The 15848-nt window shown below is 35.4% G+C and overlaps 1 protein-coding gene across 4 annotated transcripts in view; it reads left to right on the top strand.

Annotated features, from left to right (window-relative positions):
* Positions 1-15848, top strand: part of SENP7 (SUMO specific peptidase 7) — a 127705-nt gene that overhangs the window by 59219 nt on the left and 52638 nt on the right. For all 4 annotated transcript variants that reach the window (XM_045851716.1, XM_045851717.1, XM_045851718.1 and 1 more), the window contains 2 exons: positions 11182-11300; positions 14681-14862. In XM_045851716.1, the coding sequence (XP_045707672.1) occupies positions 11182-11300; positions 14681-14862 (301 nt within the window). The remainder of the gene's footprint in view (positions 1-11181; positions 11301-14680; positions 14863-15848) is intronic.

The following is a 15848-nucleotide window of genomic DNA, read 5'->3' on the forward strand; positions in this document are numbered from 1 at the left end:
TTCCTCTACTACCTTTGAATTTAGTTTCTTCTTCTTTTTCTAGTTTCTTAAGTTATAAGTTAGGTTGCTGATTTGAGCTGTTTCTTACTTTTTAATGTAAATATTTACAGTTCTGTCTCCCATACCACTGCTTTTGCTCTGTCCCATAGTTTGGATATGTTTTTACTTTCATTTAACTTTTTTACTTGTGATTTATTTTAGACTCATTTGGTGTTTAAGAGTGTGTTGTTTAATTCCCACAAATGGGAATTTTTTCAGTTTTCCTTGCATTATTGATTTCTAATATCATCCTGTCTGGTCAGAGATGATGTTTTGTATATTACTCATTTTTCTAAATATATCGAGACTTAATTTGTTGTCTATAGCATTGTCTATACAGGAGAATGTCTCTGTGCTGGAGAATACTTGAAAGAGAAGAATATGTATTCTGTTGTTCTTGGGTAGAGTGTTATGTTTATCTCTATTAGATCTAGTTGCTATATTGCGTTGGTTATGTCTTGTCTTTTTTAGTTTTTTATTTTCATTTTTTAATATATTTTATTGATCGTGCTATTACAGTTGTCCCATTTCCTCCCCTTCATTCCCCTCCACCCTGCACACCCCTTCCCCTGCGAATTTCCCCCCTTTAGTTCATGTCCATGTGTCATAAATTCTTTGGCTTCTGTATTTCCCATACTATTCTTGCCCTCTTCCTGTCTATTTTCTACTTACCATCTATGCTACTTATTCTCTGTACCTTTCCCTCCTCTCTCCTCCTCCCACTCCCCTGTTGCTAACCCTCCATGTGATCTCTATTTCTATGGTTCTGTTCCTGTTCTAGTTGTTTGCTTAGTTTGTTTTTGTTTTAGGTGTGGTTGTTAATAATTGTGAGTTTGCTGTCTTTTTACTGTACATATTTTTATCTTCTTTTTCTTAGATAAGTCCTTTTTACATTTCATATAATAAGGGCTTGGTGATGATGAACTCCTTTAAGTTGACCTTATCTGAGAAGCACTTTATCTGCCCTTCCATTCTAAATGAAAGCTTTGCTGGATAGAGCAATCCTGGATGTAGGTTCTTGCCTTTCAAGACTTGGAATACTTCTTTCCAGCCCTGTCTTGCCTGTAAGGTCTCAGCTGACAGTCTGATGGGAACTCTTTTGTAGGTGACTCCCCTTATCTCTAGCTGCTTCTAGAATTCTCTCCTTAATTTTAATCTTGGGTAATGTAATTATGATGTGTCTTGGTGTGTTCTTCCTTGGGTCCAACTTCTTTGGGACTCTCTGAACTTCCTGGACTTCCTGGAAGTCTATTTCCTTTGCCAGATTGGTGAAGTTCTCCTTCATTATTTATTCAAATAAGTTTTCCACTTGTTGCTCTTTCTCTTCTTCTTCTGGTACCCCTATAATTTGGATGTTGGAACGTTTAAAGATGTCCTGGAGGTTCCTAAGCCTCTCCTCATTTTTTTGAATTCTTATTTCTTCTTTCTTTTCTGATAGTATGTTTTTTTCTTCCTTCTGCTCCACTCCATTGATGTGAGACCCAGCTTTCATTCCATCATTATTGGTTCCGTTGCATTTTTCTTCATTTCACTTAGTGTAGCCTTCATTTTTTCATCTATTTTGTGAATCAACCAATTCTGTGAGCATTCTGATCACCAATGCTTTGAACTGTGCATCTGATAGGTTGGCTATCTCTTGATCACTTAAAAGTATTGTCTCTGGGGCTTTCATTTGTTCTTCTTTTTGAGCCATCTTTTTTGGGGGGGGGGCATCTGGTTGGGCCCTTTATGTATGAGGGGCTGAGTCTTAGGTGTTCACCAGGGTGGGGCACCTTAGTTGCTGGGTTGTGATGCTGTATGTGGGGGCGGGGTCAGAGAGGGAACAGTGGCGCTTACTCTGCTGTCTGCTGGATTTCAGTCACTTCCCCCGCTTTCCACAAGCAGATTGGGCCTTTCTGGTGCTGATACCTGTGGCGGGGGTTTGTGTACTTTCTAAGACCCTGTGGGTCTCTCCAACAAACTCGCCTGTGAGGCTGGGAGTCTCTACCGGCACGTCAACTTCCACAGGTGTTTTCAGTCAGTGCTTTTAGGCTTTATTTCCTGTCACTGGGGCCCTGGGTTGTGCGGTCTGTCTCCTGCCGGTTTTCACCTGGTTCATCTGCCCGCAAATGTGTGACTGTGGACAGACAGCTTCCTTGCTTGCGTCACTGGGTCTGCTTGTTGCTGCCCCGTACCCATGCCCAGGGTCTGCTAGCCACCGCCTGCATCCTGGGTGCCCAGGTCTGCCAGCCACTGCTTTTTCCTGCCAAGACCCCGTTCCGCCGGCCGCCGACTCCGCCCCTCTTACCTGTCTTGATGGATGGTTGTCGGGACTTCTGAAGGGTTCAATTTTCTGTCTGTTCTGGTTGTTTTTTTGTTTCTCAATTTTTGTTGTCCTTAATTTTGATTGTGTGAGGACGCATAGTATGTCCACCTACACTTCCATCTTGGCTGGAAGTCCCTGGTTATGTCTTTTAATTCTTTGCTTCAGTTGAATTGTTCTGTTTGTTGGTGAGAGTAGAGAACTGAAGTTTCCAATTATTATTATAGAACTATTTCTCGCTTCTATTAATAGCTATCAATTTTTGCATCATATATTTTGATTATCTAGCTGTGTAAGTGTTGATGCAGTTGACCCTAGAACAACACATTTCAACTCCACAGGTCCACTTATATATTGCTTTCTTTTTTTCAGTAAGTGTATAGCTGGTCCTCTCTACCTCTAGGTTTCATGTATATAGTACTTTAAATCTGTGTTTGGTGATTCGCAGATTCAGAGGGCTGACTGTGTGCATTATTCTATGCTATCTTATATAAGGGGCTTGAGGATTTATGGATTTTGGCTTTCATAGTGAGTCCTGGACCAATCCCTCGTGAACACTGAGGGAAAACTGTGTTTTTGGGGAGTTGAGCTATATGCAGATTTTTGACTGCATGGGCAGTTGGCATTTTAAATCCAGTGTTGTTCAAGGATGCACAGTCATTTTTAAATCATTTTGTTTTAATAATATATGATATCCTTTGTCTCTTGTAAACTTTTTGATTTAAAGTCTGTTTTGTCTGACATTAGTATAGCCATGCCTGCTCTCTTTTGACCAGTGTTTGCATAAAATACATTTTTCTATCCTTTCACTTTCAACCTATTCGTGCCTTTGGATCTAAAGTGAGTTTCTGTAGACAGCCTGAAGTTGGATCATATTTTTAAAAATCTATTCTGCCAATCTTTGCCTTTTATTTGGAGAATATAATTACATTTAAAGCAGTTTATAAGAAGTGACTTTTTTTTATCATTTTGATATTTGTTTTCTTTTTTGCCCCTTATTTTCTGTATGCCTTATAGCAGGGTTTTTTTTTTGTTGTTTTTTTTTTGCCCCTTATTTCCTGATTACTGTCTTTTTCTGTATTTCTTTGTTTTTCTTTGTGGAAAAAAAAACTTTTGTGAAGTGAAACTTTTTGATTCCCTCTAATTTCCTTTGTCTATATTCTATAGGTGAATTCTTTGTGGTTATCATGGGGTTTACATTTAACACTCTAAAGTCAAATACTCTGATTTGAATTTATAACAGTCCAGTGTTAACAACATTCAAAACTGTGCATCTGTACAGCTCTGTTCTCACCTCCTTATAAATATTGATGTCACAAAATTATTTTTATGCATTGTGTGTTCAAAAACATAGTCTAATAATTTTTTAAAAGCATCAGACTTTTAAATCATGTAGAAAACATAAAGACAAATTACAAACTAAGTTATAATAATACTAGCTTTTATAATTGTCCATGTATTTACCAATACTTATTTCTTCATATGGCTTCAGGTTACTGTCTAATGTCCTATCATTTCAACTTGAAGCACCCTCTTTAGTGATTCCTGTAGGGCTGGTCTAGTTGTAATGTACTCCCTCAGTTGTTGTTTATTTTGAAATGTCTTAAGTTTGTCCTCATTCTTAAAGGACAGCTTTGCCAGATACAGGGTTTTTGTTTAGTTTTTCTCTTCAGTACTTTGAATAACCAATCCAATGCCTTCTAGTTACCATGCTTTTTGATGACAAATCTGCTTAAAATCTTATTGAGGATTCTTTTTATGTGACAAGTAGATTTTTCTTGGTGCTTTGAAGAGTTTCTCTTTGCCTTTGTCTTTCAAGTGGTCTGATTATAATATGTTTCTCAGTGTATGCATCATTGAGTATATCCTATCACTAGTTCCTTGGAGGTCTTGGATGTTTGTATTCATGACTTTCATCAAATTTGGAATTTTTTTGGTCTTATTTATTCAAATAATCTGCCCATTTCTTCCTTCTTCTGAATTCCAATAATGTGTTTATTAGTCTACTTTTTGGTGTACTACAGATTCCTTAGGCTCTGCTTACTTTTCTTAATTTTTTTTCTTTGTGTTCTTCAGGTTTGATAATTTCCATGCTCACATCTTGAAGTTTATTGATTGTTTGTGTTTGTTTGTTTGTTTGCTTGCTCAGATTTGATTTTGAATTCTTCTAATGAAATTTTAATTTCAGTAAGTGTGTTTTTTAGCTTCATAATTTCTTTTTGGTTCATTTATATATTTTGTCTCTGAATATTTTCATTTTGTCATAAATAATTTTTTTTTACTTTTTTCAAGACTTAGTTCAGGTCTTTGAGGACCTTTAAGATAGTCATTTTATGTCTTTTTCTATTGAGTCTGTCTAGATTTTTCTCAGGGAGAGTTTCTGTTGATTTATATTTTCCTTTGAATTGTCCATTCTTCCTTTTTCTTTATGTGCCTTGTGACTTTTTTTTTTGAATACTTGACATTTGAATCTTATATGGCAAATCTGGAAATCAGATTCTCCCCCTTCCCTAGAATTTTCTGATTTTTGTTCGTTTCTTTTTATTGTTGTAACATGTCTCTGTTCCAGATATGAACCTGATGTGTAAACATAAGGTCTCAGGTCATTTCTAAGTCTGTGTCTTTCCTTGGTCATTATTTTCTAAGTTTTCTTATATATGTGATTGTTTTTTAGTGTCCTAGTCCTTAAGTGTTTGGTTTCCAAAAGGAGAAAAGAAGAAAAATGAAGAGGGGGATAGCTGCTAACCCTTCAAACCTTCTGGAAGTCATTTAGTTGGATGTAGAGAGTGTTACAACAAGGGTAATGGTTGTTGCAACAATGGCTGCCTGTCTGTTTTCTGCTCATCCACGATAAAAATGGCCATCAGTAATAAGAATACAGATACCCAGTATTTGGAGGAACTTGTCGAGACTGCTCACCTTGGCCTTTGCAATCCCATGCAAACTGTTTTAGGAACTTGGGCATAGCTGCTTGCTGTGGTTCTGGGGGTGGGGGATTGTTGGTTTGTTGCTACCAATTTAAGAACTGAAATTGACCAAAATTAACTGCAAAATTTGCTGAACCTTTTTGTTGCAAGCATTTAATAGACTTTAGAATTCCAAATAGTTGTATCAGACGGATTTTGCCTGACGCAGTTGTTGTCTAGGTAGAAATGATAGGTGCTTCCTAATTCCTAATCTGTCTAAGGTCATTTGGTATGTGTTTTGTAGTTTACTATACAGGAATTTTGATTTACTTTTTAAAAATATTTTTTATTGATTATGCTATTACAGTTGTCCCATTTTTTTCTCTCTGCTTTATTTCCCTCCGCCCAGTACACGGCCTGCCATCAGCATTTTCCCACCTTAGTTCATGTCCATGGGTCGTACATATAAGTTCTTTGGCTTCTGTATTTCCCATACTATTCTTAACTTTTCCCTGTCTATTTTCTATTTACCATTTATGCTTCTTCTTTGCTGTAGCCTTCCCCTCATCCTTCCCCTTCCCCACTGATAACTCACCATGTGATCTTCATTTCTGTGATTCTGTTCTTGTTCTAATTGTTTGCTTAGTTTGTTTTTCTTTTTGTTTCTTCTTTTTAAGTTCAGTTATTGATAGTTGTGAGTTTTTCATTTTACTGTTCATATTTGTGATCATCTTCTTTCTCTTAGATAAGTCCCTTTAACATTTCATATAATAAGGGCTTGGTGATGATGAACTCCATTAACTTGACCTTTTCAGGGAAGCACTTTATCTGCCCTTCCATTCTAAGTGATAGCTTTGCTGGATAGAGTAATCTTGGATCTAGGTTCTTGCCTTTCATGACTCTGAATACTTCTTTTCAGTCCCTTCTTGCCTGCAAAGTTTCTTTTGAGAAATCAGCTGATAGTGTAATGGGCACTTCTTTGTAGGTAACTGTGTCCTTTCCTCTTGTTGCTTTTAAGATTCTCTCCTTCTCTTTCATCTTGGGTATTGTAATTATGATGTGCCTTGGTGTGTTCCTCCTTGGGTCCAACTTCTTTAAGAGTTTCTGAGCTTCCTGGACTACCTGGAAGTCCATTTCCTTTGCCAGAATGGGGAAGTTCTCCTTCATTACTTTTTCAAATATGTTTTCAATTGCTTGCTGTTCTTTTTCTCTTTCTGGTACCCCTATGATTCAGATGTAATGTTTGAAGTTGTCCCAGAGGTTCCTAAGCCTCTCCTCATTTTTTGAATTCTTGTTTCTTTATTCTGTTCTGATTGAATGTTTATTTCTTCCTTATGCTCCAAATTGTTGATTTGAGTTTTGGTTTCCTTCCCTTTACAGTTGGTTCCATGTATATTTTTCTTTATTTCACTTTACATAGTCTCCACTTCTTCCACTATTTTGTGACCATACTCAACCATTTCTGTGAGCATCCTGATTACCAGTGTTTTGAACTCTGCATCTGATAGGTTGGCTCTCTCTTCATTGCTTAGTTCTATTTTTGGAATTTTGATCTGTTTTTTCATTTGGGCCATATTTCTTTGTCTCAGTGCACCTGTTATGTTGTAAGGAGTAGAGCCTTTGTTATTCACCAGTGAGTGGGGCAACGCACTTTGCTATGTTGGGGCACTGTTTGTTGAGGAGGGGTCTGAGAAGGAACAATGTCGCTTGCTGGGCTCTTGGCTGGCTTTGAGTCACTTCCCCCCACTACCCACAATCACATTGGACCCTTCTGGTGCTGATTCCTTGGTGGGTGGGTTTGTGTACGTTCTGGGACCCTGTGGGTCTTCTGCAACAAACTCGCTTGTGAGGCTGAGAGTTTTTCCTGCCACAACCCCCACAGGTTTTTTGCATCCAGAGGTTTTGAGACTTTCTTTTCCTGTGCTCGAACCCTGGGTTACATGGTCTGTCTGGCTCCCCACTTGTTCCTCCTGGTTTATCTGCATGCAAATGTGGGACCACCTGGTCCTCCAGCTGCCACCTTTCGGTGCATTCTTATCACCCTAGCTACCTATCTCCACTCTTCCTACAGGTCTGGATCATTGTTTCTTCTTTAACTCCTTGGTTGTCGGACTTCCACATAGCTCAATTTTCTGAGAGTTCTAGTGATTTTTTGTTTTTAATTTGTTGGTATCCTTCTTTTGGTTGTGTGAGGAGACAAAGTGTATTTATCTACACCTCCATCTTGGAAGTCTGATTTACTTTGGTATCTGATTTTTTTGTGCCTTAAAAATGGTATTGTAAAAATTTGTATGTTGTTAAGCAACTTGAAATATAGTAATTACTATATTTATATTTTATTATAAAGGAATGCTTTATAGGTTCATAATTTTATATAGTTTTTTATTTCAAAATTTTTATCCACTTTAATACCATAATGAGTTTTTTATTAAAAATTATGGGAAAAAGTATTGTGTCTAAAGATTTAATAATTCTGTGGCTCTTTGAAATGGTACCATAATGATTTCTCAATGGTTTTTATCAACTTATTTTTAAAAATTAGTGAATTTTATTATTAGAATACTGACAGATAAAATTATGTTAACATTAGGTATACAACATAATTTAATATATTTATTAATTGGGAAGTGATTAACACAATAAGTTCAGTTACCATCCATCACCATACACATTACAGTTTTTTTTTTCTTGTAATGAGAACTGTTAAGATCTTTTGGTAACTTTCAAATATATAAGACACTTACAATGGAAACTTGTGCCTTTTTTACCATCTTCATCTATTGTGCTGCCCCCCCGCTCCTTCCAACCAGTACTCTGTTATCTACATCTAGTTTTCTTGTTTGTTTTTTTTGAAAGAGTCTACATATATATGATGTCATAGTGTTTTTCTTTCTCTGCCTGACTTTCTAGGTCCATCCATGTTATCACAATTGACAGGATTTCTTCCTTTTTTGGGCTGGATAATATTATGTTGTATGTGTGTATCACACTTTATTTATCCATTCATCTATTGGTGGATGCTTAGGTTTCTTCTGTGTTTTGTAAATAATGCCAACGTTTACCAGGGGAGAGTGTGCAGATATATTTTTGAGATAGTGATTTCATTTTTTAAGAATAAAAACCCAGTAATTGAATTGCTGGATGACATGGTGATTTTATTTTTAATATTTTGAATAACATCCGTGCTATTTTCTGTAGTGAATGCACCAATGTACATTTCTACCAACAGTGCACAAGGGTTCCCTTTTCTCCACATCCTTTCCAACCCTTGTTATTTTTTGTTATTTTTGATAGTAGCCATTGTACCAGATGTATTGTCATTCCTCATTGTGGTTTTGATTTGCATTTCCATGATGAGTAGTGATATTGACCATCTTTATGTCATCTTTGGAAAAATAATTATACAGTTCCTTTGCCCACTTTTTAATTGGATTTTTTTTGCTACTGAATTGTATGAGTTCTTTACAAATTCTGGGTTTTAATATTTTTCTGAATATATAATTTGCAGGTATTTATCCCATTCCTAATGTTGCCTTTTCATTTTGTTGATAATTTCCTTTGCTGAAGACAAACTTTTTAGTTTGATATATTGTTTACATTGCTTTTGTTACCTTTGCTTTGATGTTATTTCCACAAATTATTAAGATCAATATCAAGGAGTTTACCCCCTTGTTTTCTTCTAGGAGTTTTACAGTTTTGGGTCTCATTCTCAACTCTTTAATCCATTTCAAGTTGATTTTTATGTATAATTTAAGATATTAGTCCAGTTTTATTCTTTTGCATGTGACTGTCCAGCTTTCCAAACATTTATTTCCCTGTTGTATATTCTTTGCTGCTCTACCATAAGTTAATTGACTTACACATGTGGATTTTTTTATCCTCACCGAAGGACATGCTTTGATTTTAGAGAGAGGGGGCAGAGAGAGAGGAGAGGAACATCGATTGGTTGTTTCATATGGTCCCCAACTGGGACCTGGCCTGTAGCCCAGACATGTACCCTGACTGGGAATCGAACCCGTGACCTTTTGGTTTACCAGACAACACTTCAACCAACTGAGCCACATTGGCCAGGGCTGGGTTTATTTTTAACTCTGTATTCTGTTCCATTGATCTATGTATCTATTTTTTGACCAGCATTATACTATTGTGATTTTGCAATGTAATTTTAAATCAGTAAGTTTGATTCTTTGGCTCTGGTCTTTTTCAAAATGCCTTGGCCATTTGGGTCTTTTGTGGTTCCATAGAAATATTAGGATTGTTCTATCTGTGAAAAAGGGCATTGTAATGTTGAAAGGGATTAAATATTGACCTATGGGTTGCTTTGGACATTTTAACAATATTAAGTCTTTTAATCCAGGAGTATTGAATGCCATTACATTTATTTGTGCGGTCTTTGATTTCTTTTATCAATCAGTGTCTTACGGTTTTCCATGTACAGTTCTATTTCCATCTTGGTTTGATTTATTCCTAGCTATTTTATTCTTTTTGATGTAGTTATAAGTGGAATTGTTTTCTTAATTTCTTTGTTTGATACTTTGTTATTAGTGTATAGAAATGGAACTGTTTTTCTAAAATTTTCTTTTTATTTAAGAGAGAGAGAGGAAGGGGGAACAGGGAATGGGGAGAGAGAGAGAGAGACAGACAGACAGACAGACAGATAGACAGACACATCTATTGCCCCCTGTATGCACACTGGCTGGGCATCAAACCTCCAGCCTAGGAATATGCCCTGCCTGGAAATCAAACCGCAACCTTTTGGTGTACGGGATAACATTCCAACCAACTGAGCTACCTAGCTAGGGTTCAAGGTATTTCTTGATTTCTCTTTTGGCTTGTTCAGGATCATATTGTTTAATCTTCATATACTTGAATTTTCCAGCTTTCCTCCTGTTACTGATTTTGTGATTCATAATATTGTGGTTGAAAAAGACACTTGGTTTGATTTCTGCCTTCTTAAATTTGCTAAGATTGTTTTGTGGTCTGTCATATGGTTTATCCTGGTGAATATTTCATGTGCACTTGAGAAGAATGTGTATTTTGCTGCTGCTGGGAGGCATGTTCTAAAAATGCATGTCAGGTCCATTTATCTAATGTATGGTTCTATTCCAGTTTTTTTTTGTGGGGAGGCGGGGGCGGGTCTGGATGATTTATCCATTACCAAATTGAGCTATTGAGGCCTGCCATTGTGCTTATCAACTTGTTTTCTAACAACTTTATATTTTATGTATTTTCCTGTTACCTTATATTTGAAATTATTTTCTCTGTAGGTAACATTTGTTATTTTATAGTTTTTAAAAACAAATTTATTTAATTTTAGAGAAAGAAGAAGGGAAGGGGAAGGAGAGGGAGAGAAACATTGGTTGGTTGCTTCTTGTATGCCTCTAACCTGGGACCTGGCCCACAAACCAGGCATGTGCCCTGACTGGAAATCAAATCACTGACTTTTTGGTTCATAGGCTGGCACTCAATCCACTGATCCACACCAGCCAGGCCTTTATTTTGTATTAATATGTGAATCATGCTTGAAACATATTAACAATTACCTTTGACTTACAATTTTAAAAATATATTTAGATGTGGTTATCATGTACTATATTTGTGGAATTTTTACTCTTTAGACCTATTTGGTGTGTTTAATACTTGTATTATTCATGTGCTCTTTTTGCATATGCAGAAATCTGGGGTGTTGAGTATCTTGTTTTTTCTTTTTTTCCCTCAAAGAAACGTGGAGAATTTAAAGGTAGAACAGGGATGAGATCTCAGTTCTCAAATCTTGGTCCATTGTTTTTGTTTTTGTTTTCCTGTTCAGATCTTACACTCTTCTATGTGGGACTACATTTTAACTTACTGATTTTTGTCTTGAATATATGTGAACTGACTTCAGAGTTTACTTGGGTTTGTAAGAATTGAGTATAATATTATTTTGTTTTGCAGGGGTTCTCAACCAAGTAAGACGGTAGATAAGAATTATTCAAAGCGGGCTGCACATACCAAAGAAAAGAGAAGAGGTGATGAAGGCATTTCTCCTGTAGTGTCTGATACTCACTCTAAAGGTTTGTTAACTTTAGAAAATTGTTGTCATTTGAATTTTTGTGTATTGCATTTGTAGTAATTTTTAATCTTTAAATAACTATTTAATTTTGCATTTAAAGGATATGTGAAAATAAAGAGGGATTATTTTAGCAACTCAAAGAAGATTGCTAAATTTACTATTTGAATCCTGTAGTATATATCTCTTGATCTATTTATTAAATTCAAAAGTAAATTTGAATATTTTTCATGTTGTTGGGACTGGGCATACACCTGTAAAGCTGTAATGGTAGTTTTGATATTTCAATTAAGTGCTGTTTCCATGGATATGTTTGGGAATTGATGTTACTGTTAACTCAATTATTAATATTAGCTTCCTATTGTTTATCCTCCTATAAATACTTACTTTATTCATTAGAATTTCTCTCAACTCCAGGAGGATGTGAATACAAGCCACTATTAGCATTTTTAAAGGTAAATACTTCCCAGACTACCGAAAGTTCTTTGTAGGCCTCCTGGCATGTAGGGTTAATGAATTAACTTCTTTTCCCTTTTTTGTCTCTCTTTTAAAATTTTAAAATAATCTACAAGAATTTTCACAAGAACAATTTATTGCATTAGTCAGAGGTGAAACTAACATCTTTAGAGGTCTCTTGGATTATTGATTGCTCAGTCTGGTGAGGTTATCTTGTTTTCTAAACGATTTTTAAATTATTGTTAGAAAAAGATGGTCATGTCATTATACAAAATTTCTTTGTACTTTTTTTTTGAAATATAGCCATTTACACATTTTTAGTAGCTTTTTCATAGAAGAGGAAAAGTTAAAAGGAAACTAGGCTAATAACTTTGATGTATACGAGAAACCAGCTACAGCTCTTATGAAGGCAATCTTTAGAGAAAACTTTGTGACTCTGTAGTCAAAATATTTGAACTAGTCACTAAGTACTATCTGCATATAATAAAAGACATTTCTTTTCTTATAAATTGTGTTTTTGCTAGCAATACTTACCTTTAGTTATCAAATATAAGTATTTGTACAAGTGGGCTCATTTTAGATGCTATCAAGATACTGTTAAGCCCTCACATTCTGCTGCTTTTCTAGGTAGAGTAGGAATAATTGAATAAAAAACTTTCTGATTTGTGCCCTTCAGTACTTCAAAGTCACAGTGGAATTTTAAATTTACAGAAAGGAAAAAATGCATGATAAAAGAAATGATTTATACTTTAAAAGTATATTTTATTCATTTATTTTTAGAAAGAGGGGGAGGGAAGGAGAAAAGAGAGAGAGAGAAGCATCAATGTGCAGCTGCCTCTCGTGCACCCCTACTGGGGGTCTGGCCCGCAACCCAGGCATGTGCCCTGACTGGGAATCGAACTGGCGACCCTTTTGTTTGCAGACTGGCACTCAATTCCCTGAGCCAAACCAGCCAGGGCAGAAATGCTTTATACTCTCTTAGTGTTCCTGAAGGTTCTCTACATAGGTTAGGTGACTTTAGGAAAATTAGGTATTGAGCCCTGGCCAGTGTAGCTTGGTTGGTTGGAGCATCGTTGTGTACACAGAAAGATTGCAGGTTTGATTTCTGCTCAGAGCACATACCCAGGCTGTGAATTTGATCCCCTGTGGGGGTATGTAGGATAAGACACCCAGTCGATGTTTCTCTCTCACATGGATGTTAGTCTCTCTCTCTCTCTCTCTAAGAAAATTAGGTATTGAAACTTTGTTAAAATTCATGATATTTTTATCCTATTGATAACTGTGTCTAATGCCAGTTTAACAGGAGGCCATACATTAATGAGAATTCTGAATTAGCATTGTCTTGTGGAAATTGCTTTTATGAAAAGAATGCATTAGCAATATTAAATATTTTTGCTTACAGGAATTTTTTATCTCTTTGTTGTTATATGCTAGTATATTTGCAAGTTAAATTATATTTATTATGCAGGTAGAATCCTGTTTATACAATGTCTAACTCTATCTAATAAATTGACTTATGTTTTCCATGAGATAGTCTTGGCCAATGTGCAAATAATAAACTGTTTAAAGGAAAATTCCTGTATAATAAATTTTTTCAAGCCACTTTCCTTTCATCAGTCTTTTTTGGTATAGTATTTATGTTTAGAAATTTTAACCTGATAAGTTTTTATGTGTGGGAATTATATTTCATTACTTTTACAGTTTATAAATCACAAATAAAATTTAATGTACTTTTCAAAATAACTGTGTTGATGATTTAGGGGAAGTTTGTTTTCCTGGGGGAGGCAGTAAAGAGTATTTTCTTCGGAAGTTGTAAAACTTTTGACTGTCTTGGAGTTTTGCTGTCAGTCCCAGTGCTTGCCTCTTAAGCAACAACAAAGATATGAATGTTAGTCATTAGGTGTCTATGAAGCTAGAGTATTGAATATTTTGTAATACTGAAGGGAATTTGAGTGAATGGAGATGTCAGGCTAGTCAGTGTTACATGATTATTAATTATGAACTGAAGGAAGCTGTTTGTGACTCGCTGTGCATAAACCCTGAGTTTGTATTTGAAGGATATAGATTCAAAAAGCAAAATAATTCAGGATAACCTTCAGTTAGGTAAAACCTATTGGAAGGTATTTTTTTTGTGCAGTGCATGTATTTGATAACTGAAATGCTAATCATTTTTAGTAATACTTGCCATGACTTTCAAAAGAATGCTTTCTTGACTTAAAAAAAGGGAACACTTCTTTCTTTGTAGGGTAGTAGATTTTTGGGAGACTTCAAATGACAGGGTCTTGATTTTTAAAAAGAAAAAACTAACCCATAAAGCAAATTGATAGCTTGGTGAATGATTACATATCACCGATGCTGAGGCCAGGTATTTTGGGTCTTTTTTTAAAAGAACAGTGATCAGTATTCTTTTAAATTATTGTCCCTTTTCACTTCAAAATGTGTGTGTGTATAGTATATATGTGTGTGTATATATTATATACATATATATGGATATATATCCACATATAAAACTTACATTTTAAAAAGACAAGTAATGTCTAACAAAGCAATGAATTATCAAAATGTTTTAAGAAATGAATTTTCCAAATTTTATTAAGACCTGCACCCTCCCGCTCCCCCCACCCTTTGTTTTGATATTACAGTTGAATGCAGTTATAGCAAAAGGTAAAAATATGGTTTGGTTGCTTTGGTTTGGTTACTAATGAATACTCCCTTTTTACATAGTTTTTTCATTTTACATTTATTGTACAGTGAACATTCATTTTGTGTATGCAGTTTAAAATACGGTATCCATGTCAGTATGAGAATTTAACTTCTTTATAAAATTAGGTTTGGATGTAGTATAGCAATTTTGATGTTTCTCAAAGCTCTTATAAAAGGGGTTCTGTCTTGACTTTCTGGTTATATTTATGTCTCTTGTTTTTTAAGACCTTAATAGTGGAAGTAGAGGTTGTGATCAACTTGAAGAGGGGAGCAGAAACAAGGATGGTGCATATCCTGATTCAAAAATGGAGCCCACTCTGATTTCCAGGAAGAGAAAGAAAAGGCTTAGAAGTAATTTACCTGATTCTTATAATTCTACTTCTTTATATAAGTCAGCAGAACAGACAGTAAGTAGAGGTATTTAGATGTCACATGAAATAATTTGTGCTATGATAAAAATGAATTGACCGTGGCTAAATGATGTTTTCCTAGCTTTATGCTTTTATCATCAAATTTCTTTCTTTTCTTTGTCTATTTTTTGATTTAAAAAATAATTTTAGCCCTGGCTGGCATAGCTCAGTGGATTGAGCGCGGGCTGCAAACCAAAGTGTTGCAGGTTCGATTCCCAGCCAGGGTACATGCCTGGGTTGCAGGCCATGACCCCCAGCAACCGCACATTGATGTTTCTCTCTCTCTATCTCCTTCCCTTCCCTCTCTAAAAATAAATAAATAAAATCTTTAAAAAACAGTAATAAATAATCTTAATGGAACTATTTTTTGTAATAAGTACAGTTACTGGCACAAATTTTAAATATTAATGAATGACTAAAAACAGGCTTGCTCCTCCTCTGATACCACTCTTTTTTATTGTTGTTGTTAAAGATTTTATTTATTTATTTATTCATTTATTTATCTATTAGAGAGGGGATGGGAGGGAGAAAGAGAGAGAGAGTAACATCAATGTGTGGTTGCTTCTTATGTGGCCTCCACTGGGGACCTGGCCTACAACCCAGGAATGTGCCTTGACTGGGAATCTAACCTGTAATGCTTTGGTTTGCAGCCAATGCTCAATCCACTGAGCTATGCCAGACAGGGCTTGATACCACTCTTTACTTAATACTTTTATTACCCTTCAGACTTGTTTCCTTTTTTTTCCCCTCATTCTAACCAAATACTATTCATATTGTCTAGTTAATTGCGTTTTTACTTGCTCTGTAAAATTATCATTTATTTTATCAGTAGTAATTTACTCACCAACTTCTTTAAGCTTCTGTTATCGGAAGTTTAGAGAATTTTTTGTAAGTAAAGAATTATCATACTTAGCGTACACATTACCTACAAGGGGGAGGACCCAAAAAATCCCAGAGTTTATTTACAAAAAAATTGTGTATTT

Source organism: Phyllostomus hastatus, unplaced genomic scaffold, assembly GCF_019186645.2.
Source record: "Phyllostomus hastatus isolate PE091 unplaced genomic scaffold, TTU_PhHast_1.1 phas_contig_86, whole genome shotgun sequence".
In the NCBI taxonomy this organism is placed as follows: domain Eukaryota; kingdom Metazoa; phylum Chordata; class Mammalia; order Chiroptera; family Phyllostomidae; genus Phyllostomus; species Phyllostomus hastatus.